The 25,366-nt window shown below is 40.1% G+C and overlaps 1 protein-coding gene across 1 annotated transcript in view; it reads left to right on the top strand.

Annotated features, from left to right (window-relative positions):
- ubr3 (ubiquitin protein ligase E3 component n-recognin 3) overlaps positions 1–25,366 on the top strand; it is a 38,368-nt gene that overhangs the window by 2,241 nt on the left and 10,761 nt on the right. The window contains exons 3-30 of the mRNA XM_034128412.1: positions 179–331; positions 490–645; positions 1,019–1,059; positions 1,226–1,292; positions 1,378–1,508; positions 1,724–1,952; positions 2,704–2,883; positions 3,429–3,562; positions 3,728–3,814; positions 3,900–3,965; positions 4,054–4,143; positions 4,233–4,361; positions 4,441–4,493; positions 4,586–4,719; positions 4,957–5,042; positions 5,139–5,280; positions 7,357–7,453; positions 8,519–8,660; positions 9,302–9,406; positions 9,486–9,656; positions 11,576–12,021; positions 13,355–13,443; positions 16,183–16,332; positions 17,182–17,315; positions 17,998–18,108; positions 19,201–19,401; positions 19,644–19,780; positions 22,778–22,863. Of these exons, the coding sequence (XP_033984303.1) occupies positions 179–331; positions 490–645; positions 1,019–1,059; positions 1,226–1,292; positions 1,378–1,508; positions 1,724–1,952; positions 2,704–2,883; positions 3,429–3,562; positions 3,728–3,814; positions 3,900–3,965; positions 4,054–4,143; positions 4,233–4,361; positions 4,441–4,493; positions 4,586–4,719; positions 4,957–5,042; positions 5,139–5,280; positions 7,357–7,453; positions 8,519–8,660; positions 9,302–9,406; positions 9,486–9,656; positions 11,576–12,021; positions 13,355–13,443; positions 16,183–16,332; positions 17,182–17,315; positions 17,998–18,108; positions 19,201–19,401; positions 19,644–19,780; positions 22,778–22,863 (3,747 nt within the window). The remainder of the gene's footprint in view (positions 1–178; positions 332–489; positions 646–1,018; positions 1,060–1,225; positions 1,293–1,377; positions 1,509–1,723; positions 1,953–2,703; positions 2,884–3,428; positions 3,563–3,727; positions 3,815–3,899; positions 3,966–4,053; positions 4,144–4,232; positions 4,362–4,440; positions 4,494–4,585; positions 4,720–4,956; positions 5,043–5,138; positions 5,281–7,356; positions 7,454–8,518; positions 8,661–9,301; positions 9,407–9,485; positions 9,657–11,575; positions 12,022–13,354; positions 13,444–16,182; positions 16,333–17,181; positions 17,316–17,997; positions 18,109–19,200; positions 19,402–19,643; positions 19,781–22,777; positions 22,864–25,366) is intronic.

The raw sequence follows: 25,366 nt of genomic DNA, 5'->3' as shown, positions 1-25,366 counted from the left end.
CTTGTAGTATCCTATCTTCTATCATTTAATTTGATATGTTATACAATGATCTGTGGATATCCTGTTGCATATGAAGTGCAAACAGGATCTGCTGTGCAAGCAAGATAATTGTTTGCATCCAAAATGATGTTCGCAATGTATCGCGTCTGATGACTTATATCTTATCTTGCTCTGCCAGACACCTCAACTGAGAGAGATCTACAGAAAGTCCTGCAGCATCTGGAGCCCCAGATCTCCTTCCTGGAGGAGCTCACCAAGATGGGAGGCGCAATGAGGACTGTACTGACAAAGATCCTGACCAATCAGCAAATATTCAAGGAGTTGAGCATGGGTAAATATCCGTACTAGAAAGCTTGATAATCATGAAGCATTAAAATACCACATACTTTTAGTGGTATTCTTTTGGGTTGTAAGCAATATATATTTTAAAGTACATGTCTTTTTTATTTAATTAATTGTTGCAATTTCTGCTTTGCTTCACTGTTGCAGGCAAGGAGGAGAATTTGTTTGCTAAAAAGAACTATGACAAGTATTTGTCGGCCTTGAAGAATTCCGGTTTGGTGTCTGTGGAGGAGAAAGCCCAAGGTGCTAATGCTGATGTTGCTGTAGGTGCTGAAGGGGGTGCAGGGGCTATGGTCCTATTGGGTAAGATAACCATAACAGACGTTTTTACACTTTCTACACCCATGTACTTGAACTGCCTGTATTTTAGTTATTCAATTCAATATTTGTGTAAAATCTAATTTAGGGTTAAGATAACCAAACAGTTTATTGCCAAACAGCTTAGACCTCAGCACTTATTTCTAGACAAATTAAACTTTGCTTACATGATTTAGAAGATCCTCAAATCTTTATGAAGTGAATTACATCTTATTTAAACCCATGTTGAATGTTGCTGTTTGTACAAATTGTCTGTCTTGCAGACTGTAATATCTCAGGTAGCTGCTTTGTTATGTCAAGGGGCTTAAGATGCAGATCATGGTTACCTGTGGCTAAATGTTTTTATTGCTTTTCTTAGGAAACGCCGCACCAGCGAGCCCAGATGAGTCTAATAAAGAGGTATGTGCCAGCATCCCAGATAGAATAAATTATAACTTATTTGAACCATTCCTAATTAAAATCTTAATAATGACCAAAATGGTAGTCCTTTTTTAATTCAATTTGATATCAACTGATCTACAATTACTATTTAATTACTTACTAACCTAATTGTTGTATCTCTCAGGAGGACCAAGATGCAGGGCAGTCTGTTGGACAGAGGAAGAGGGTAAAGCTGAGCAGCAGTACCAAAGGTAAATGTAAAGGAAATATAATGCTCTAGTATAGAGTATGTTGTGTTAAACAGCCATCTTATTATGTGCCTTTTTCTGCCCACAGACCCGTGTATTATTGAATCTCTGAAGCATAAATGCTTTCTGGAGGAGTTGCTGTTCTGGACAATCAAATATGAGTTTCCTCAGAAGATGGTTACCTTCCTACTGAACATGCTGCCAGATCAAGATTACAAGGTATGCTTCTCTTATATGTTTTTACAATTATTTGCAAAAATGCTAGTCTTTCATCACTTTATGTCTGTATTTTAGTTATAATATAATTCCTTATGCATGGCGTAGACTCTCGGGTAACTGAAATGATGCTTGAAATGAATAAAATCCTCCTTAAAAACAACTGCATCATTGTAAGCCATAACTGTGTTATGGGCTTTTCTCTTCCTCTCTGGTAGATCACTTTTACAAAAACATTTGTTCAGCATTATGCATTCATCATGAAAACACTGATGAAAAGCCACGAGTCGGATACCATGTCCAACCGCATTGTACATATTAGTGTGCAGCTGTTTAGCAACGAGGAGCTAGCTCGACATGTGACGGAGGAGTGTCAGCTGCTGGACATCATGGTCACCGTCCTCCTGTACATGATGGAGAGTTGCCTTATCAAAAGTGAACTTCAGGGTAAGTTGTCCAAATGTATCAGATATCTAATTGTAATGCTTCCAAACCCCTCGTCACATTTCAGCTTCTGTAAAGAACAGCGCAGGCGACTAATGTTATACTCTCTACAGAACATGTGAACAGCTTGTCGGGTTCTTGAGTGTTGATATTGCGGACTGATCATAAACCCGTCTGGCAGTATGCATTGTGAAACTGTTGCTTTATCATACTGAAATTCATGTTCTAAGCTTCAATGTCACAACTCAGATGTCCAATTGTATCACTCAAAAGATCACGTGTTATGGGATGCGCATGGCTGACATCATAACCGGAGTTCATTATAATCGTGTTAATGGTTCATCATTCACTCTGCACTGCACCCTCATTTTTGGTAGAACAAAATGGGTAACTGAAGTGACATTTTTTGAGAATGAAATGCTGGTCTGCATTCCAAGGAGCAAACTGCAGCTGTTGCGCTGCTTTTTATTTTTTAACATGCACAGATGTTTTATCTCTGGCTTTTTGTTTGCAGGCTCCGAGTGAATTAAGCTTGAATTTCAAATACTTCAGTTAAGCCCTTCTTTTTATACTGCAGACAAACTTGTTACCCTAAATGGCAGCGAGGTGTTTGAGTAATTAGCGAGTGTATTGTATTTCTTCACATTTAACTCCTTTTCTTTTTTTTAATGACTAAATGAAAAACCAAGTGATGCAAAATTCCATTTACTAATGCCTGCGTGTTTCCTTGTCTCTTTTTTCCCACTCCTTTTAGACGAAGAGAACAGCCGCCATGTTGTGGTGAACTGCAGTGAGGCTCTGTTGAAGAACAACACCTACTGGCCGTTAGTTAGTGATTTTATTAACATCCTCTCACACCAAAGTGTCGCCAAAAAGTTCCTGGAGGACCATTCATTGTTGATGCTGTGGATGAGCTTTGTGTCATTTTTTCAAGGTAAGTCACAGTTGGATAGGTACATTTTATATTTATTTATATTTGCAATTCCAATATCAGATAAAATAATTGCAAATAGATATTTTTTCCCAAATTGTTTAGTATTACCAACAGTTCTTAGTGACACCTCACCTGTCATCTACTGATGATAATGTCTCATAGAGGAAGTGGGTGGTTGTGTGTAAGACTGTCATTATACTAGGATTGGGGTGTGAGCTGCTCACTTGTCATGTCTACTCTCCACAAACCTAAAAATAACTGTCACCCTTTCACAGTGGCCTGCAGCGGAGTATCCTCTTGCTGACTTTATGTGCACAGTGTCACAAATACACGCATGTCTGCTGCACTGCTACTGCCTAAAATATTTGTGTTTTAATAGAGACTTATTTGGCTTTCAGGATACACATTTGTTTTCTTAAAATAGAAATGTGTATATATATATACTGACATTTTAATATGTGTGTGAACAAAACATATATTTTGCTCATATGGGAATTATGAAGCCAATACTGTCTAACCTTGTAAACCCTTTCCTGCTGTGATAGGTATGAACCTGAATAAGCGCGAGTTGAATGAACATGTGGAGTTTGAGTCTCAGACATACTATGCAGCGTTTGCAGCCGAGCTCGAGGCCTGCGCACAACCAATGTGGGGTCTCTTAACACATTGCAAAGTCAAAGTAAGTATGTCTTTACACACAGACCACCACTTTCAAACACATCTCCTGTGTGCATTTCCAATTATCTAGAATGATCAATTGAACATGCCTCTCAAGCATCCTGTGCTGCATGTACTGACTCTCTTAACCCTATTTCAATGGTTAACATTCATTATCTGTCGACAGGAGACCCAGGAATATACTAAAACGGTGGTGCGCTACTGCTTGGAGACCCTGCAGATCTGGTTCGATGCCATTGGCTTCAATGACGAGGTGAAATTAAAAGCTAAACCTCTTTGTTAAAAAGCAATTTTTTTTAACCTCTCCTTGTTTCTCATGACTGTTAAATCTCTTACAGCCTGCTCCAAATCAAGTGACATTTCATCTGCCACTGCACCGCTACTATGCCATGTTCCTCAGTAAGGTATGTCACAGACTCAACCTTTAGACATGACTCCCAAGTATATGCATGTGTGTTTTTTAAAGTTAATTGTTTGGTTGAACATTCTCAGGCTGTAAAGTGCCAAGGGCTGGATCTGGACAGCCTCCTGCCTGACCAAGAGATGCTGATGAAGATCATGGTGCATCCACTCCAAATCCAGGTACAGATTTCTGGTTGATATTCATGTGCATGCCTCTACAAGGTCTGTAGCCATATGTTAACTCAATCTTTTGCTATGCATGTCTGTAGGCAAGCCTGTCAGAGATCCACAGCAACATGTGGGTCAGGAACGGTCTGCAGATCAAGGGGCAGGCTATGACCTACGTGCAGTCCCACTTCTGCAACTCCATGATCGACCCGGACATCTATCTGCTCCAGGTTTGTATTGATTTTGATAGAAAATGTGTATCAGTCATAAACTGTATTGACAAAAAGCATAATTTAAATTGTTTTACAGGTTTGTGCATCAAGACTAGATCCGGACTACTTCATCTCAAGTGTTTTTGAGAGGTAAACTCCTTCACATGCCTTCATATAACATTAATCTGTCTCTAATGCAATTCGGTTCAGAAGCATGATCTTCACTGTCTTCTGTCACGAAGGTTCAAAGTGGTCGACCTGTTGACCATGGCGTCGCAGCATCAGAACGCCGCGCTGGACTCTGAGCAGGAGAGGCCGATGCTTGAAGGAGCGCTCACCTTCCTCGTCATATTGACAAGCCTTCGCGTTCATTTGGGTAAGTGGTACAACCGAGTATGCCCGCAGTCTACAGAGAGACATCAAGCTTCATTTGTATAAACAATTGCATTCAGTAGAGCTGTAAAAATAACAAACCGCTTACAATAAAATAAAATCAATCTTGTGCCATATTACTAGCAATATTTCTATTGATTTGTGCTAAGTGGTATTTTTAATATGTGGCTTCAATTTGAGTCAGATTATCATAACATTTACTTCTGTGTCTCACCAACAGGGATGACGGATGATGAGATTCTGCGGGCGGAGATGGTTTCACAGTTGTGTATGAATGACCGTACACACAGCGCACTGTTAGACCTTGTATCCTTCAATTATCTTTTCATTACAGATATATGTTAAAGAATACCTATGTTCAGTCACCCATGATGATCTTTTTCCTTAAGAGTGTTTTCCTAGATCCCTGAGAATCCCAACCCAAAGAGTGGCATTGTCCCAGGGAGTTGTAGTTTCGAGGAGATGCTCTCTGCTGTGGCTGACTTCAAAGCCCCGGTGTTCGAGCCCGGAGGCTCCATGCAGCAGGGCATGTACACGCCAAAAGGTAAGGTGTTTGTTGGATGAGTGGAGGCATGACACAAACAGTCCATTGTAACACATAACCTGTTTATAAGCTTTTTGTAAAGTGCATTAGGGGAAGTCACTGAAATGGCTGTTGTGGTTAAAGGGTACTTTTGGTATTATTTTTCATTAGGGATGCGCCGATCGATCGGCCGCCGATCGATATCGGCCGCCGATCGATATCGGCCGATACTCACTCTCTGCCGATCGATCGGTGCTCTCACGAGAGCCGACCGCATGACGTAAAATTATGACGTAAAACACATGACACTTTTCTCTGTGCGCGGCAAAACAAGCTCGCCAAAAATGGCTTCACTAGTCTGGCAGTATTTTAAGGTGTCCGAAAAAGACAATAAAATAGCGGTATGCAACGTGTGTGTGAAGCAGAAATCCTGCAGCTCCGCCCGCTGTGACGGACCGGTGAGCGGAGCAAAACACACACTAAGAGTTAGACCTAACGCACTTAGCTATTTTATCTACCTCTGGAACAAGCTAAACTAGTTATAAATATATCGGGTCACTCATTACTGGATCAGTGAGCTGTATGAGATACTGACGGGCTGTCAGGAGAGAGAGAGAGAGGGGGAGAGAGGAAAAGAGAGTGCTTACGCTCATTTCTCCCGTGTTATTATCCAAAGTTAATGTAAACTTGAATAATGTACTTCATTTGAATGTAATAATTATGTTGGTTGTTGTTTGTGGAAGCGCCAGTGAATGAGCCCCATTAACTGAGTTTTAAACATCACTTTAAATGGAAGATCCCCATAGGCCCCGCCCACTCGATCGGATCGGCAATCGGTATCGGCCGATGCTGATTCCGGCGATCGGCCCCAAAATTGGCGATCGGAGCATCCCTAATTTTCATACGTTTTCAGGGTCTGACCCCATTATGGAAAGAACCGCAAAAAGAAAAGAACAGTTTTTCCTTTTTATCTTTCGCTATTTTCTATTTTGTTATGTGACTTGTTGCTGAAAGGAAACTATGGTAAATGATGCTGTAATTATTTTGAGGTATCTGCAACGTTCGGGTTGTATCTGCAGGACAGCCTGAACCTCCTGTGTGGAGATAGTGGTAAATATTTCTGAGTGCTGCCCTCCACTGGCCAGCACTAGAGTTAGCAGTCACAAGAATTGCAATGTTTTGGGAATGGGGCGTCCCAAATTGGGAGAAGAACTGCAAATGCATTTTAAATGGCTATTGCTGCCTTGTGCCATTATTATTATTAAGCAATGGCTGTTGCTTCATAGTTGGAGCTTTTGGGCAAATAAATCAAGGCCTTGAACGTTTTTTTAAATAGACAAAACATAGACATGGTCATTTGAAAGTGCTTACATTTATATCATTAAGGATTTCTGTAGATTTCTGTAAAGCATGCTAGTTCTCATTTTATAAGTGTTGTAACAGTAGTTAACCTTGATCCAAGTCTCACATTGTGCCATGTTGGTCTGTGGATTTGAGGGAATTGGGCCTGTAAAGTCTTTGAAAAGTCCTTAAATTTGATGTTAAATAAGATGTGGAACCCTGATGATAGATATATTTCACAACCAACCTAGAGGGAATACATGTTATGTATTGCATTTCAGACCATAGAATAGAATAGAATAGAATAGAATCGGAGGGATGAAACCCTCTTTAATGGTCACACATGCAGAGCACACAGCACACACAGTGAAATGTGGCCTCTGCATTTAACCCATCCTAGTACTAGGAGCAGTGGGCAGCTATTGTACAGCGCCCGGGGAGCAATGGGAGTGAGGTGGGAAGGGGGGTGTCCGGTGCCTTGCTCAAGGGCACCACGGCAGGGCCCAGGAGGTGAACTGGTGAACCAAGCACTTAATATGCTCATTTGCGGGTCGAAATGTGTAAAAAAACAAATGAATATGAGGCCTCAACACCCTGAAAGCATTGAGCATTAGATCTGTTATAAACGTCCTCAGCAGACCACTTGGGGGCAGGCTTATACCACTAACATAGAGAAGGGGAAAATAGGAAGAAAGTGAATCAATGTCACTTTCTACCAGAGGTCCCTTAACATTTCTCTTGTTTTTTTTTAAACAGCGGAGGTGTGGGAGAAGGAGTTTGACCCCATCATGGTCGTTCTCAGAACGGTCTATCGCCGTGAGGTCCAGTCAGCAATGGACAGATACTCAGCATTGTAAGTAAACACTGTTGACTTGGTTGCCCCAAGTTAATGGTTTGTTTATATACCTAAGATATTTGATAAACAGGGATTTTTCGTTTAAAAACCTTTATCTTATCCCTTTTCACCGATTGTCCTTTTATTAAGCTTCACAGTATTCTATTATTTTAAACGGAGTATTCATGTGTAGCTATCCCTGACAAAGCCAGCCTGCATCATACTCTGCTCAGTGTGGTAGGGTCAACTCTCTCACCTGCCCATGAGGGGACATGATAAGGAAGGTCAGGTCTAGCCGGTGCTCGATTCGGTTCCAATTAGATAGCTGTCGAGCTAAATCAATATTTCAGTCTAAATTGTAATAGAATTGAGGAAATCTTTCTTGTTTGATTGTGGGTCGTACGTTTCCCAAGACAAACACATCCATGGAGGTGAAGGAGATACCTTGGGGTTCATTTTCTTTACGGTTGCTGGAACAAGAACAGATGCTAATTATACTCACTGAGTGCATCTGTATTTTGAAATAGCAGTTGGGAAGATAACCTCTTATATAATGGGATTTAACGCCTTCTTTGAAATAGTACTGGCAGATCACTGATAGCACTAATTTTACATGCACTATACGCTTTTCTAGGACAGGTTTGCTGTTCTAAATCAAATGAAACGAAGGCATATTTCTCCTTGAAGCATATTGAAGCTGCCGTGGCCATCTTCAGAGTGTGATAGCAGCCTCATGTGGCTCATTCACACGGGTTGAATATGATGGATTGCCTGTCAGGCTGGCCCTGGTTTTATATAACAATGATCCCATCATCACTAATAGAGTGAGCGCCCGTGCTGCCTGTTGGCTGCTCTGTTGCATAGACTAAAACCCCTTTTTTATGCAGTGAATTATCCGGAACAAATGTTCGGTGTCACTTCATCAGACTCTTATTTCTTTCATGATCTCTCTTTATGTGCGAAATTCAACCTTTTTATGTTGTGAAAAGCTAGCTTACTCCTGTATGGGTGCGGTGAGCCCTAGGTTTTGTGTATTACTGATGTTGATTTATTACTTACTTGTTTATTTATTCTGTTACACAGTTTAAAACAGTCTGGCCTTCACACTGGCAACCCATGGCCACCTTACAAGGAGAGGACTCCCCTGCATCCGTGTTACAAAGGCCTTACCAAGCTGTTGCACTGCAAGACGCTGCATATTGTGATATTCACTCTCCTCTACAAGGTGAGCCTTTTGACGACTACTGCTATAATACAGTCCAGCCCTTCTATCTCAATTTACCCCTTGTGCTAAATCAAAAGTATTTCTGCTTGCCATATTTAATTGATGCACATGTAATATGATTTGAATAGATGTTGACACCTTACAAGATATTTTTAGAATACAGGACTGTCCAAGTATAGAAGGCGCAGCTGCTAGTGTAGATGAGGTATAATATAGATGCAACAGTAATACTAGTTTTAAATATACAGGGCATTTATATTTTAGGTTTAGTAACATCTTTACAGTGATTTTGCTTCTTCTTTTATTTAATTTTCATATATTTTGTTTTAGTTTCCTTTTTTGGGCCATGTACAAAGTCTCAAGTTTGTTTCTTCATATACATAAGAAATATACGCTTAGAGATCTGTGTAGAAATGGCCATGATGCTTTGAGTTGGCATCTGCAGCTGACATGTTATCCCCACCCTAGTTGGTCAACATTAAACCTGAGCTGAACAGCTTGGTTAAACAGCATTAGATCTACTACAATATTTCAATCCTGTGAAGAGATTGTGGCATTGCACAGTTTTAGTTTACTATAATAAACCTGGAAATAAAGTGTGTCTGTTCTTCAGGAAAAACTAATAGTTTGATATGTTCTAGGTCTGGATGGACCATCAGAACATGTCTGAGCATGTGCTGTGCATGGTGATGTACCTGATCGAGCTGGGCTTGGACAACCAGGTTCAAGACAACAAGCAGGAAGAGGTAAGACAGGGCTGTTTGAGATAAAACCCCCTCCTCACTTTCCAGACTTCTAGTGCCTAACAGGATCTTATGCTTGCAGGAGCCTTGCATTGAGGAGCACTGCCATGACAGCTGGTTCCCTGGCACAAACCTCCTCTCCAACCTGCACCACGTCATCAACTTTGTCAGGGTCCGGGTTCCTGAGACGGCTCCTGAAGTGAAGAGAGAGGCCCCTCCCAGCACCAGCACTGAAGCTTCTTCATATGGCCAGGTAACAGGGGGCTCTCTCTGCACTACAGTGATATTGATTGCAGTATAATACTCAAATGGAAGTGAAACTTGTAGTGACTATACTGACTCCCAGGTTGTTAGTGACTGCATCCTTCCTGCCAATACCAGGAAAGTAAATCAAACGAGTTGCTGGGGATGAAAGCTGAACACCTAAATGCTCAAGACCCAGTACGGAAGTATTGTAATAATGTGTGGCTGCGAAGGTTAGACTTTAACACTTGATAAGTCTAGAGGATGCCAGACTAAAGAATAAAGCCAGAATAAAGGTATTCTGATTCTGATATTCTGAGACTTATGATGCCGTTGGTTTTTCTGTTGGTGTATTTAGTCCCTCTTAGTCAAGTAATCAGCATAATGGACGTCAGGCGTGGTTTCGTTTGGATTGGCACTCGAAGCACAGCCGCGCTTATGCTGATGGCTCTCCGCTGCAATTAAATATGAACAACTTTTACCAACAGCGTAATAAACATTGTAGACTCATAAACACATATTTTACATGGCATGAAGGGACTGAATCTAAAAAGGAAGTGTACTATGAGACTGCCTCTAACAGCTCTTAAAGGCTTTGAAAAGATAGAATTTGCTTCACCCCTTGCTATTTAATTATCAGCCGATAGGGTCTTAACATTATACCTGCTGCTCATATGCTTTCTGCACTTATTCCATTCCCTGTCATCGGTTCCATGTAACCCACCCAGCCAGCACATCATCAGGGAGCGAGCCAGAGTGAAAACTACAGGAAGTGACATACAGTTAACATCTTACTTGTTATAATAAAAATAACTATAATACGTTTTAGTTATAGGCTCATTTTAAAACACTCAAGGACACCTTACACATACACAGTTAAAGTCTGGTTCATCAATATTCCTCTTTCATCTTTCATCTCATTACCGTTATTGTTGTTGTTCGTTCTGCTGTACTTGCTCCACAGAACTCCCGGCGTCTTTCAGGGAATTGGAGAGAGGTACCTATCAACATCCTTTTTTATTTTTTAAGTAAAAAGGCTGGTGGCTTCAAAGTCACTGGCAGCTGTTTTTCTCCACTTTTTATCGAAATATGAAAGGTTATTTTTTTTGCACACGTTTGTTTTGTGCTTTTCAAATGAAGTCTGCCTTGGTGTGTTATGGTGTGTGCATATTGCTGCGCTTCAGCAGTTCCCCTCCCTCTTGACTGCTGAAACTAATTACATGTGAAATGCAGGTTTGGGGAAACGCTTTTTAACCGCATGTCAGTATGATTGATGTTGCCTTGACTGGGCTATATTATGTATGTTTATTTAACAGTGCAGCTCAGGTCCTTTTTTGTCAGGTTAGGTCATGGCTATCTTTCAGAAGGCTTGTGTGCCCATCAGGATGATTTGAATTTTCCTCAGGAATGTTGTTGTTCTGAGTGCTATCTGCAACGTTATTCATGAAGCGTCAGCTGAAATGTTATAATGGACATTTTACTTCTATGTATGTTGTGCTTGTCTCACTATGGTAAAGAGTCACCCCTCCAATCCATCAAAGTCCTTCAGACTGCCAGTGATGCAAATTAGGAGATGATGTTTATGCCCAAAGACAGATCTCTGAAAGCATCCAGCTGCAGGTGGAATGAAGGGATGTTTGTCACAACAGTTTTCTCTTTATCTGTTTGCATACTCTGCTGATATGATGTGGACCTGATACTTGAAATGTTGTGTGCTGTGACCCATTTTGTTATTTATGTATGTACCATATTTGTCTAAGTGTCTCCAAATAGATTTAATCTTAGGGCATGGTTTATTAACGCTGCCAGATTTGAGTGTTTTATCCCCCAAACAAAAACAATGTTCTCATGATCTTGTTAGTCATTACATGAATATGTACTGTTGTGTGAATAGATTGTTAAAACAATATGTATTCTATGTTTTCTTAGAACCTGCGTGAAGCTCAGGTGTTCAGCCTTGTCGCGGAGCGGAGGAGGAAGTTCCAGGAGATAATCAACCGCAGCAACACTGAAGCCGCCCAGGTCGTCAGGCCCAAGAGTTCCTCCACACGCTGGGTCCCACCAGGCACCCCCCCTCAGCTGGTGACGGAGATTCTGGAGATCCGAGAGAGCATGCTGTCCCTGCTCATCAAGCTTCACCAGAAGCTCTCGTCCAAGCAGAACTATCTGTCACCGTCCTGGCTGGATGATATGGACACGAGCCGTCACACTCACGGAGATGGCATTACAGCCATCGAGCGCATCCTCACAAAGGCAGCCGCGCGCAGCAGCCAGATCAAGCGGAGCATCCAGGACATTTGTGGAAAGACGTGTCCTCCTGTGCCACCAAAGAAGAACAATCCCTCTGACAAGAAAACCATGGATAAAGAAGAGAGGTAACATCATCATGTACAGTTTAAATGTGTTCAATTACATACTCACCACTACTACTACTGATGTATATGTGCACTGCTCCATAATGCATTTGCAGCACTTTATAGTTTTGCCGTTGTTGCACATTGATATGTATCACAGCGATCTCAAAAGGGAGTTTCAACATAATTTGTATTATTAAAATCAATTTTTTTTTAATATTTTACAACATACAAAAATGACTCTTATGTGGCCAAAATAGCAGCAGATAAAAGATTTAAACTTTTTTTTGAATTTCGAAAGAACAATAATACACACAAGTATCCTTTCTGTGTTGGCAATGACACTGTAGTTCATTATGCACCACCGTAAAAATGGTGTCTAGTGGCTATTTCCAAAAATCAGGTGAAACTCAGTGGGTTTTGACTCTCCGCCAGACATTCACCCACTAGTCCGTGTCTCCCATTTCCCTCCTCTAATGATGATGGAATGGGCTATAACCGTTTCATAATTGCCTGCTTTTGGGGTTGGCTTCACCTCACAGACGGAGGTAAAGGTAGGAGATCTCACACAAACTGGTGCAGTTTCCATGGCAACCGTCAGGCAGCAGTGCGGTCAGTGGGAGCGAGAAGTAAGAAGCGGCTGCCCATTCCTCATGCTGGTTGTCGGCGCCCCTGAAACCATCAGTGAAAATTATTGAGCTGTGACGCTCCTGTCAGCATTTGTTTATGTCCTCTTATTAGGGACTTAATTTACAGTCTGCAGAGCGGGGCCCTTTCAAAATGGGCTCAACCCATCGTATTAGTTCAATAATCAACCTTTTCAACTCTCACATCACAGCTTTGTTAAAGTCGGACACCTGCTGTGTGCCGTTACCCCCGGATACATGGAGGTATCTGTTGCTCATGCTGTGGGGGATCAGGGGAAACATGCCCTGCACAACAGACATGCCTGTTTCCATGTTACTGAAATGCATCTGTGGAGTGATAAATGTTCTTAAATGGAGCAAGTGGGTGCCAGGAACTTATTATCTGCTTGTTGTTGGTGCATGAAATCCCTATTTTCCCTTGCTGAGTGATTCTTATTTAATGGAAATAATCTAATTTGTTTAATATAATCTTGGTATAAAATGATTATATATCCTCTTTTAGTAGTTCATGATATTCTAATATGTGCCCACAATTAGTATTCGGTTAGTTTTTAACTCAAGTTAAACACTGGGTTGAAAGAAACGAAAATGACATTATTTTATTGACAAAGGAGAAGCGCTGCTGAGTACTGGGTATCTGCAGTTATTTAAGTACTTGGATGTTGTTGCATATTCATCAAATATCATTTCCCTCTTCTTTCTTTCAGACGTCAAAGGGCCAGAGAGCGACAGCAGAAGCTTCTTGCTGAATTTGCCTCCAGGCAGAAGAGCTTCATGGAAACGGCCATGGATGTCGGTAAGAACGGACAGCTCACCTTTTTTTCTTAATTCTGTTTGCAAATAGTTGTTTGCCTCCTTTATCTGGCATAGTTACAGAAACACAGTTTCATATAGCCATACCTCTCCAAAGGGCTATGTCGGTGCTGGGGAAAGGTCTGGCTCCACACTTTATCATTTTGCCATACAGGAAAAATGCTCTGACTTGTTTGGATTTCTTTAAACTGATCACAATCACAAAGACAAATCTGCAACTTTCACCGAGCAATGTTTATGCCTTCTGCAAGGACACACTGCTGTGAGACTGCTGTAGTGTGTACAGTTCATGCGCCTCTCTAGTGTGTTAATCACGCTGGGTTTGTTTTGACATTGGTGTAAAATACCTTTTTATAAAAGCACCAAATACACAGCAACCCTTTTCCTCTGAAGGACATCCTGCTACAGTAGCCCTTGAAGAAAAGCGCTGTTGGCTAAAAAAAACTTATCATTGTTCAAACCTTTCCACTGAGGCAAGGTGAGAGTGGGCAGAGTCTTTGCTCGTGGTCTCTGCAGGCCTGTTAGGAGAAATTGAGAGGAGAGCGCTCCTGTGGGAGTGTGGGGGGGCCGCTGGCTGAGGGCTGAGGGCTGAGGGCACATAGGATCAAAGCACTAATAGTGGACTGGACTTCCAGGGCCCACCTTGACACAGCATGGTTAGTGAATGAATAATGAGTGCTGTGATCAGACGGGACCATTCTGATGACCTCTTCAGCTGAGCATTCACTTTAGTTGCTGTACTTCAAATCACGGCTAAGTAAGATTTGAATGGGATGGAAAGAAGACATCAATGACACATTTCCCTAACCCAGGTCCAGGTAGTACCATGTCACAGGCGGCTGGGTTGCTGTTCGGTCTTATCGTCGGCATTAAAACCACATTTTGTCACATGATAAATAAAAGGTCACTAAAAAAATATTGGAATTTTCGTAGGATTTTATTTTAGTTTGGAAGAGAAAATAAAGAAATATATAAATCTAAAATTGGGAATTTAATCCAAGAGATGCAAACTGGTAGCCTGTATCTGTTTTTTGTTATTAATTCTCCTTTCCTTTATTATTATTATATATAAAGGTGCAGATATTTAGTGGTCAATTCAATGAAATGACAAAAATAAAATACATTGCCTCCTTTGAATAATAGTTTTTATTTTTTTTGCCTAGCTTTTAAGATTTTTCTATGAGATTGTTGCCTCCTTCTTGATAACATTTTGTTAATTGTATATATTTTGTTACTAAAAGCAATGAAATTAACTTGACATTTTCAACAACAATATGTCGCTCTCAAGCCAGTGTCCCAGTTACTTATAATTATCAAAGTAAGTATGAGTTTTCAGAGCTCTTTCCAAAAAGAGATGTAAAATATTTCAGTGTGCCAAACATCAAATTCACGTGTCTAGGCAGATATCATAAAAATATGTATCAAACACATTTATCAAACATATCTGCAAGGAGATTAATAGTATCCTCAATAATCTAATATAAAAACATGCTAACAATAAAGACCTATTCAAAACTGTAAGGTTCAGAATAGTATGTTGTATGAAGCATAAAACACACACACTTTGTGTGTTTGTGCGTGTTTCGTCTCATCTTACCTTTCAGTTTTGTGTGTGTTGGTTGGTTGTTATGTACCGGGGGGGCCTGGGGCTCAAGCCGTGGTGTTGACATCTAATGAATCTTTCATTTCCCCAGGAACACAGTGACCTCTCTTGAAAACGTATTCTTCCAAAAGGCAATAAATCAATTTCCAACACAGCTTGACATTTGTCCACAATATTTACTGCTCAAATTGAACACAGTTCTTAACATTTAAAACTAATTTCATATCAGTAATTAATTTCTGGTGCTGTGATTATCATGCGCAGATAGGGGTGGCAGAGTGAATTAACATTTGTTTCCAGTATTGGTAAATATCGCATTCTCCATTGTTTCTCCCATGACAAAACAATCAAGAAAGTATGTTTTCAGAATTGGTTATTTCCAGGGTTAATTAGTAAGGAGCGGTGTTGTGTTACTGAGTGTTTGTCTGAGGAGAAGCAGGGTTTGTACTCAGTTACCCCCCCCCCCCCAGCATCATGGTGTGTTACCTTAGTCTCTGATCTATAGTGATGCTTTTTATTACCTGTAAGAGTTTTTGATTGGATGCTTTACCCACACAGAGGGGAATGTACAGTAATACAGATCTCTGAACCTGAATGATTTCTTCTCTTATTCTCTCAAAATAGTATTTCCAGTAGGGCTGCTCAATTAATCTTGGCTTGCTATTATTATGAAAACAACACAATCGAAATAAAACGATTATTTTATTTTGTATTGGTTTTTCAGTTGAATTATACTTAAAGTTCAGGGTAATCAACTATTAAAAACATACTGTTCAACCAAGTAAATGGATAATCGTTTTTAATAATCGTGATATCAATTATTGACCCAAATAATGGAGATTATGATTTTTTGCCATAATCGAGCAGCCCTAGTTTCCAGGTTTCCAGTTATTATTGACCTTAGCTGTTGTAGTGTATCCCATGTGTATGATATACATTTGAACGTTTTTGAAAACTTATTTTCTAAGATTTTCACTTTTCTGTCATGTATATCTTGTAGTAAAATGTACTGGTTCTGTCAACCTAGTTATTTGAATTACTGAAGAGTTCTTGAACCATATTGTGTTGTTTGATACATGTTTTTAGACCTGTATAAATATAAATCTTTTTCTGTGCTAGAATCCCCTGAAACGGAGGCGGCCATGGACTTAGGAGCGTCTGAAGTGATGGAGTCCGAGGTTCTTTATGACTGCGTGATCTGTGGCCAGAGCGGACCCTCCACCGAGGACAGACCCACCGGTCTTGTAGTTCTCCTCCAAGCATCCTCAGGTACTGCATGTCCCAGCATCCTCCTCTTCCATTCTCAGATACTACAAAGAATAACCTACACCTCCGTTCCCCGTCTTGGTTTTTGAGTACAAGTTAAGCAATCACACATGACTTTTCTATTTCTCTGTTGGAAGTCTTGCCTTTAAACCAAAACGGTAGCCCCTTTGAGTCACTGAATAGGAAATCAGAATTGTTGGGGGTGGGTCTGACTGTTTTAATTGGCTCATTCATCATTCATGTTGATCCCTGCTCACTTGGTCATTGAGCATTTCATTGTAAGAGGTCATGTATTTTCCATTCATGCGGACAGAGGGGGATCACTCACTGTCCTCCACATAAATGGCATGTTTGATTATTAATTAGTCACCCTGTAAAACGGTTCAGAAGACTGACCTCAACCTAAAAAACATCTTGTCAAATCGACCAACAGTCACCAACAGTGGTACCCACAGAACCATAATGGAATACGAAAACACTGTCCTATTTTTTGGCGACAAGACACCTTTATCATTTAAAGCTTTACGTTATTATATTTTGATTTCATTGTTGTTAAATGCCAGGTTGTGTCTGTTTTATCAGTCATAAACAAGAAGACACATTTGCTTAAGTAAAACTTTATAGGGTAGTCAATGAAAAATGTATATCTTAATTGACAATATATTAAGCGTTTTAAGTTTTTTTTAATCAAGGAAAACACTTTCTGACTCGTCACCAAATAAATCAAATGTGTAATTTATCAGTGATCAGTTGTTGCCCTAATACTGCATTAACTCTGCCCACAATTCCACATCTTTCTGTTAAACACATTTATCTTCATATTTTAAACCGACCTCTGTGATTGGCTTTCAGTGCTCGGACACCGCTGCAAAAACCAAGAGGCGAAGAAGCTGCCGACGAGTGACGAAGAGCATATCTACGCTGCAGACACGTGTGGAGTGTCTCATGATGTCATGCTCACGCTCATGCAACGATTCTTCAAAGATGTAGGTGTTTCTGAAAATATGGTCAGCTTTACACAGGAGAGGGAAAAAGGCTGAGAGCACTATTAGTGCATTTCAGTGTTTTAAATTGCAGCTCAAGCTGTTTCTTCTGTCTGTTTGAACTTTGTGCCATTGAAGCATCTGCTGAAACACCTTTAAGAGACTGTACATTGATAGATGGTTAAAGACTACATGAGGAAATGTTTTTTATAGGCAAAGTATAGGCCAGCTAATTGCTGTGATATCACATCACTATAAAGATATCAATGTGTGACAAACAGCATTATAGAAATGCATATACTGTACCGGTTGGCAGAAAAATGCAAAGTCATCATTAGAAAGTCTGATTGAAAAATACTTTACCAAGCTAGTTTAATTTGCTTCTCATGCCAACGTTGTGTATTGATCAGCTTGCAACAACTCCAAAAAAGAATGATTACATTGAATTTGATAAAATCGAATAAAAAGCTGTTGATTCAACCATGCAGTTTAATTGACCAATAAAAGTTGCTGAAGTTATATGTCATCAAAAGGGGTTTATTGTAGCTTCTTAATTAAAACTTTAAACATTTTATTTATTTATTTATTAGCACCACAATATGAACATAAGGTCCAGGAGGTTGACTGTCTGAAGGCAGATTTGCATGCTTTAATGGATGTGATGTCTCTCTTGTGAACTCTGCAGAGCTCTTGTCTGCAGTCCGTGTCGATAGGCTGGGACGGAGGCGTCTACGTTCAGACCTGTGGTCACACTCTGCATATCGACTGCCACAAGTCATACATGGAGTCTCTGAGGGTAAGAGAGATCCTGACCTTATCAGTTATTTTTGACGGAAAATAATCAATTACAATTATGACAATTGATTCACAATTCAAGCATTAGTCCAGTGATATATGGTAGGGCTGCACGATCTTAGGAAAAAATGTAATTGTGATATTTTTTTTTAAGCGACCCAACGGAAGTTGATTGTAAAATGCGGCCATATCTCCGGCTAGGAAGGTTGCATCAACATGCTCCCGTCTCTAGCACCCCCGCAGCCCGAGCTACGAGTGAAAGAACTAAACTTACATGAAACTTCCGTTGGGTTGCTTTAAAGTCAAGCTTCAGTTTAAGATTCACCCTGTAATAGATACATGTGATGGAGCATTACTAACCTGACTCAGATGGTTTGTTTCATCAAACCATCTAGGAAAGCTCCATTGGAAGCCATTTGGAAAGGGCAGGCACTTTCAAAAATACTTGGCAGGTGATTGGATCAATCTGTCCATCACCTTCTATCATGGGCCACTTCTGATTGGTTAACAATGGCTGGTACATGTGGAGCACAGCACTTCTGATTGGTGTGGATGACTGACACACAAGAAGAAAAAAGAAAAAAAAATGTTTTAAAAGAAAATCGCAGGCTTTGCGATCTGATAATCGCATCATTTCAAATTTCGATTTAAAATCGATTAATCGTTCAGCCCTAATATATGGTCTGTTTTGAGTAAAAGCTACTTAAATAAGAGAGATTTCTTAACTTTTCTTTTATAATTGTACGAAATTGAATACTACAAAAAATTATAAATAAAAAAATGTAACAGAACAATGGAGTAATTTTAGCTCTGGCGAGTAAATAGACGAGAACTAGTCCTTGTTATTTTAAAAAACTACTTAGACTCAATCATGAATTTTTGAAAATCATTACCCTAGATCACTAGAGCCATAGATCCACTAGTCGTTGACATTAACTTTGTGTAGATTCAGTATGAGCTAAAGATTTGGAGTCAGAAATTGTGAAACGCTGCGTATAATGTTTAACTTATTAAATTCCAGTGATAGGCGCCTCTTTCAAGTTTTGAGTTGAGATTGAATAGGTCATATTCTAACTTTCACGTGTCTTTTCAGAATGACCAGGTCCTGCAGGGCTTCTCTGTGGACAAGGGGGAATTCACGTGCCCACTGTGTCGACAGTTTGCCAATAGTGTCCTTCCCTGTCGCCCCGGGCGGGGCACGGATGCTGGAGCCTGGCACTCATCCTCTAACAAGAAGACGCTGGTGCTGGTGAAGGAGGTGGAAGATCTTCAGGAGAGACTCGCACCTTTCCCTGTGAGTTTAACAATAAATCCAGGAGTGTTTTACTAAAAACATCCTGTATTTTACACAGAACATTTGAAGGACAATGCCAATGTCTTTCCATGTTTGCCATGCTTATTACAAATGACACATCTTTGGACAGTCCAACTATTGTTGAATGCATTCTTAACTTAATGCTCACACGTTATTCTTAGCTTCCAGTTATTCTTGTTAGCTTCCAAAAATTCACTCAAGAAATATTTTCTTTCTTTTAGACGGAATCCAACTTGACTAAAGAGATGGAGCTGGTTATAAAAGACGTGAAGAATACCACTCAGAGGAAATACATGGACTACGGCAAGAACCCCGGCTCCCCTGATAATGACTTCCTCTTCATGTACTCCGTGGCACGGTAAGGACAGAGCCACACTCAGTTTAGTTGGGCTCAGCTCATAGAACCTTCTTAACACTTGTTATGTAATAAAAAAAGAAATATTGTTCCTGAAAGCAGAAGGACATTTCTGTATGAGGGTTAAATGATTTGAAAAAAAATCTAAATTGCGATTACATTGGACTTTTATGGCGAAGGCAATATGATTTACAATATGTTGGGAATGATATCGGTACGAATATATACATATGATTTTGGTCCTTAGTCTGTCCCACAAGGCAGTGAAGATGGGCTGAATATCGCCCTTTTAAACAAAAAGACGGCATTAAAAGCTATTTTCTTAATCTAAAATACTCCTTTGTTTTATCCCATCCCTTTTCTATCAATCCTAACTAATAAGTTATGAGCCGTGAGTCGGTCATTTTGCGTTATCTCTCTTTCTTTGTGTCTACTGACCTCTGTGTCTGCAGTCCTCAAATGTGGAGGTCCTCTTTCTGCACCAACTCACACATCTTTACACGCATTACACACCACTGACTGTTGAGACAATGGGGATGTCACTTTCCTCCTAATGCCAGCTCCTCAGCTTGAGTAACAGTGATTGTCCATGCAAAAAGACAGTAGTGCTCTCTCTCTGTGTTAAAGTTTTACTTTGTTAACATTTAGCTCCAGAAAGGAACTGTAATTCAATACTGCAGTTTTTGCATAACACTTGCACCACATATATGGATTGCTTGCATTTTTCAAACTTGTTCAGGGAGCTGTGAAGGTTTATTTATGTATTATTAATGTTTTCATTATACTACTGCATTGGTCCTGGAAATGTTGCAAGAACAGGGCCATTGGTGTGTAGAATCAGCTGCATTGTCAGTTTAGGCCACAGTAAAACAGAATTGATTCTTGCTCGATCTTCACTTATAGTTTGATGGATTTATTTGACCTTTTCTGACTTAATTTTAGGACCACTGGCTTTTTAAGTGGTCCTTCACACCGTTCCTTTACAATGCATTGTTGTGGAGCATCTTGGGATGAGCTAGTGGTCTAAGACCTTGTTCAGTCTACCCGCCCAAATCCTTTTTTTGGCATATCCAGATTGATTTTTAGAAAGTCTGAACAAAAATGTTACAAATGAATTGAGATTTTTGCAAATTTGATCTCTTGGCTTGGATTGCCTGCAGTCTAAATGTATCCCTAGATGAGATGATGCACCTGCGATGTCCCAGTCAGATTTTTGCCATGTCACTATCCCCCCCACCCTCTGGCAAAGGCCACAAAACAAATCTTGAAGTAAACAGTTACAGCCTCAGTCTACTTCCCCAGGTGTTTGTATCTCCTCGACAAGCTGGTCAAACAAAAATAACTGGCATTGAGTTAACCTTGGGGTCTTTAACTTCTCACCACTCCCTTCCCAAAAACTCTGCCCTTCCTGAAGTGTAACTCTCCGGACCTTTTGCCCACCCAACACTGAGGTTCCCCCAGCCCTCCTCCCTGAACAGCAAGATCCCCTGAGTGTGTCTTGGTGCCTGTTGGCTCTCTGAAGTTCAATGAACAGCGCAAATTGCCTGAGGAGTGGAAAATTCCTTTGTCACAGGGGCACTCTTATCAGCAAAAGCCAGATGGAGCTTCACCGTGGCTGCATTATCTATGTGAAATTGCTTTTTCTCCCAGGGAACCCGAGGATTTGCCCCCACCTCCCTGGCCCATAGAAAGAAACGGCCATAGGCGAGATGAAAACAAGCCCAGATCATTCTTATTTTAGTATTACCTATCTGTTTGCACCATCTATGTACTTTGTTAGAGCTTCTAGTTTATTTTTTCACTGTTTTAGTATTGGGAAATAAAAATTCACAAGTGAGAAGTGTTTTGATATGCATGGGAAATGCACGTTGGAGATTATGCATGAACTGTGGTTGGAACAGCTTTTATGCTAATGGTGTAGCTTGTGTAAAATTAGTCTTGGAAAGCTGTCATTTACTTGATACGGTATTGCTTCTGCAAAACACGCGCAGAAAATGGCAAATGGCTTGACTAGGCAGCATCTTTCAAACTGGTAAAAGAGGCAGGATATGTAACCAAAGCTGAATATGATGAAAGTACCTCCAGCATGCTCTTTCTCTGATGAATGACTGAATCTTTAAATGAATACCTTACCTAAGATTTAAAATGTTTGTGCCATTAACATATCCCATGTAAAACAATGTTTTGGATTATGGAGATGGTATATAGGACAACACATTTTTAAGTGTATCTTTGTATGGTAGGGTTTATTTTAAACCTTAACTTAACTGATAATGGACTGTACTGTATCAGGGCTCAACACTAACTTTTAAAAAGTGGTTGCCAGCAAGTCATTACTTTTTGGTTAGTTTGGTCACCTGAGTTCAGGCTGAGAAATCCACGGAGCCGCAGCTGAGAAAATATAAGGCTGAGTGTGTGTGTGTGAGGAGCTCCCCCGTTACGTCACTATGCCCGTTTACGTCACTTTACTCGGGAAGAAAAAAATGGAAAGAGAAAAATCTCCAACGAGGCGTTCTGGGGCAGCATAGACAGGTCTTTTCTGTGTTAGAGTTTTACTCACTACAGGGTGTACTTTGAGGGTTTGTGACTTTGCTGACCGTTTACATGCAGAAAAAGCTACATAACACACAGGGGACGGGTAATAACCGGAAAAGCATGACATGGGACCTTTAAATATTTAGGATATTTATACTTACTTTCTTTTAATGTTTCTTTTATTCTTTTTAATGACTGTTTTTAAATGCCTTTGTCTGAATGTCTTTCATTTTTGTAAAGCACCTTGAATTGCCTTGTTTTGAAAGGTGCTATATAAATAAACTTGCCTTGCCTTGCCTTACTAGTGCCAGTATCCACTGTTATATTTTTGTGTGCACAATTTGCTTTTAGGTCAAGGGTTATGTTTGACAATTGTAGGTTTTGTGTGTCTGTCTGTTTTAAATCTGCACCTGTTGAACCGTTTCAAGTGTTTCTGTAATAATATGAATGTCTCCGTCTCCTCAGGACCAACCTGGAGTTGGAACTTGTTCATCGAGGAGGAAACTTGTGTTCTGGAGGAGCCAGTGCAGCCGCCAAACGCTCATGTCTCAGTGAGTGGTTCCTCCTAAACCTCTGCATCTTTTATAGTTTACAATACAATGTCTCTTCTTAACCAATCAAATCTGTTAATATACTATGTGCTTACTCTGATATATTACTGCAGAGGAGAACACTGTTTGGGTCTCTTAATAATAAATGCAGATTTTCGACTATCCAACCATGCTTTATCTGTTCGTTTTCAGCTCCTTAAATGTTTCCACTGCTCTTTTCATAAAATTGTTGAAAAATGTCACATGTATTGTGCAGTTTAACTTGACAATTATAGTGCCATGTTTTTGCAGGTGACTATACACATTTCCCATGAGCCTTAGTGTAATAAACTGTCTGACTTGAGAGCAAACCCTTTCTACCGTGTTACAGCTGAACCATTAAAAGGGAAAAACAAAGGGTCGATTAGCAATGGCAGGCAAGGATAGATGCTGTCCCAGGTGAGTTGTTGGGAGCAGTCAGGGTAAATGAAGCAGACAAATGGGTCAAGTGCTGTTTTTAGTTGATTGTGTCTCAGCTGACAAGGGCATGTGTCTAGTGGATGAAAACAGTGATCTGAGTTCTCAAAGACAAATCTGAACATGACCAATTACCAGCAAGCGCTGTATTGATGACTGATCAAAATATTATTACGTGTTTGTGGGTGAAGTAGTAGTGCAATCGAAAGTTGATATGAAGGGTGTTGGAGAGACTACATCCCCTTCTCTGTTTGTTTAATTATTCTGTCAGAGTTGAGGCTGCTGCAATGAAATGGCCTGTCATCCTTGAGTGGCTGGGAAGAGATTTCACACTGGAGGTTTGCCATTTATGAGCTACATTAACCACGTAGCCATGCTGACGGCCAAATGTACTCAGTTGCAGTACATTAGTGATCGTTCTTTTTAGGGAAATGGGTTTGAAGGAAAACGGCAGACGTGTGCTAACTGAGAGCTCATGGGGTTCCTAAGCCTTTTTCCCAGTAGGATCTTCGTCTGTTCAACTGATGAGAATACGATGAAGCACAGACGAGAGCTGCCTGCAATTCCCTTGAAACCGGCCAAATCAACTCTAGAGAGTCCGCCTCCAAATTGCACGTCCTTGGTTTATTTAACTGCAAATACTTAAATTAATCTTTGGGACTATATCGCTCCTACTGTGTAGGGAGTGAAAAGGCATGTTTATCATATTGACCTCAGTTGTGCAAACATGCAGTACTTGGTGTGTGGATAGCACAAGCTGTATTTCAGTTATTAAACCACCCTTGTTTACATGTGGACCACTGTATGATCAGGACACAAAAGCAGTTTTCAAATATCTGCCACATAAAAGTGAACATGCATCAAAATGCTCTTTTATTATCGTATGAAGTTGTTAGTGAACGTTTTTACAACATTAACACAAGAATATAACTCTTTCATGGAAGACATTTTGATATGTCACAGTTGTAAACGCATTTGAAATAATTAAATAAATGACTGTTGAATTCATATTCCTAGTTTAAGACTAAATAGCTGAACTTACATGCTTTATTGTGTCATTTGTAGAAAGATCAAAGCAGACTGTATCCTTTAAGAAATGTTGTCACAAGCCACGACCCAATGAAAACCGGCTAACACACTATCAATTGGCTCGACACAAATAAATGTGATCACACTTTGGACCGGAAGCTTGAAATATGCCTCTTTTTCTTCATTTTGACATTATATGATAATAGCAGGATTTGACTTCGCTGGATTGTATTCAATATTCCTCTCTATTTCTTCCTTAGCTCTTCTGGGTTTATCCAGGTAAGAGGTAAGCAGTGAAATAAGAGAGGAAACGAGCTGTAGAGAGGACAAATGGGATGCAATGGAGAACTGACACTCTGCTTTCTTCATGCTGTGTCTTTGTTTACCTGTGGAGGGCAGTGTTGCTCTAAGTATTGACTGTTCACACAAGTCAAATTTGCAGAACTGATTTTTTTTAAAGCCCTTTGCTGCATTACATCTTAATTCCCCGTAAAACAAAATCAAATAGGATTAGTGTTGCATATTGAAATAGGTTTTAGGTTTTACAGGAGGTTGTTGAGTTCACCTAAAGATGAAACTAATTGAATCTGATCAGTTTAGGCGCTGGCTTCTAACGAGTTCATATGTGTGTTTCATCTTTTGCTCTTATGCTATTTTGTTCATGTCTTTTAATGGACTTGGTTTGAGTTCATAATTAGAATACGCTGGTTAAATTATATCTAGACTAATAAGAAAGACAAGGACATCTCTTCAAATTGGAATATATTACTGAACATCTGAAATGACTTCCTGCCTTTTACCCATGTTACGGATTGCTGTTATGTCATATGTTTTGGTACTTATAACAGCTTTTCTGCTATTAAAAGCTAGCGTGGGCGCAGGAATGATGATGTGTGCGCAGCAGGTCTCTCCTCATGTTCCATTAGTTTCACAATGAACAGGTGTGACCTGACCAAAGATTGCTCAGGGCTATCAAACACTAGCTTGTATCCATCTGGCCTGGTTCTACCGGAGCCGA

The sequence above is a fragment of the Trematomus bernacchii genome, unplaced genomic scaffold (genome assembly GCF_902827165.1).
Source record: "Trematomus bernacchii unplaced genomic scaffold, fTreBer1.1, whole genome shotgun sequence".
Classification (NCBI taxonomy): Eukaryota; Metazoa; Chordata; class Actinopteri; order Perciformes; family Nototheniidae; genus Trematomus; species Trematomus bernacchii.
The sequence above is the reverse complement of the archived record's forward strand: the minus strand, read 5'-3'. Positions and strand labels throughout refer to the sequence as shown.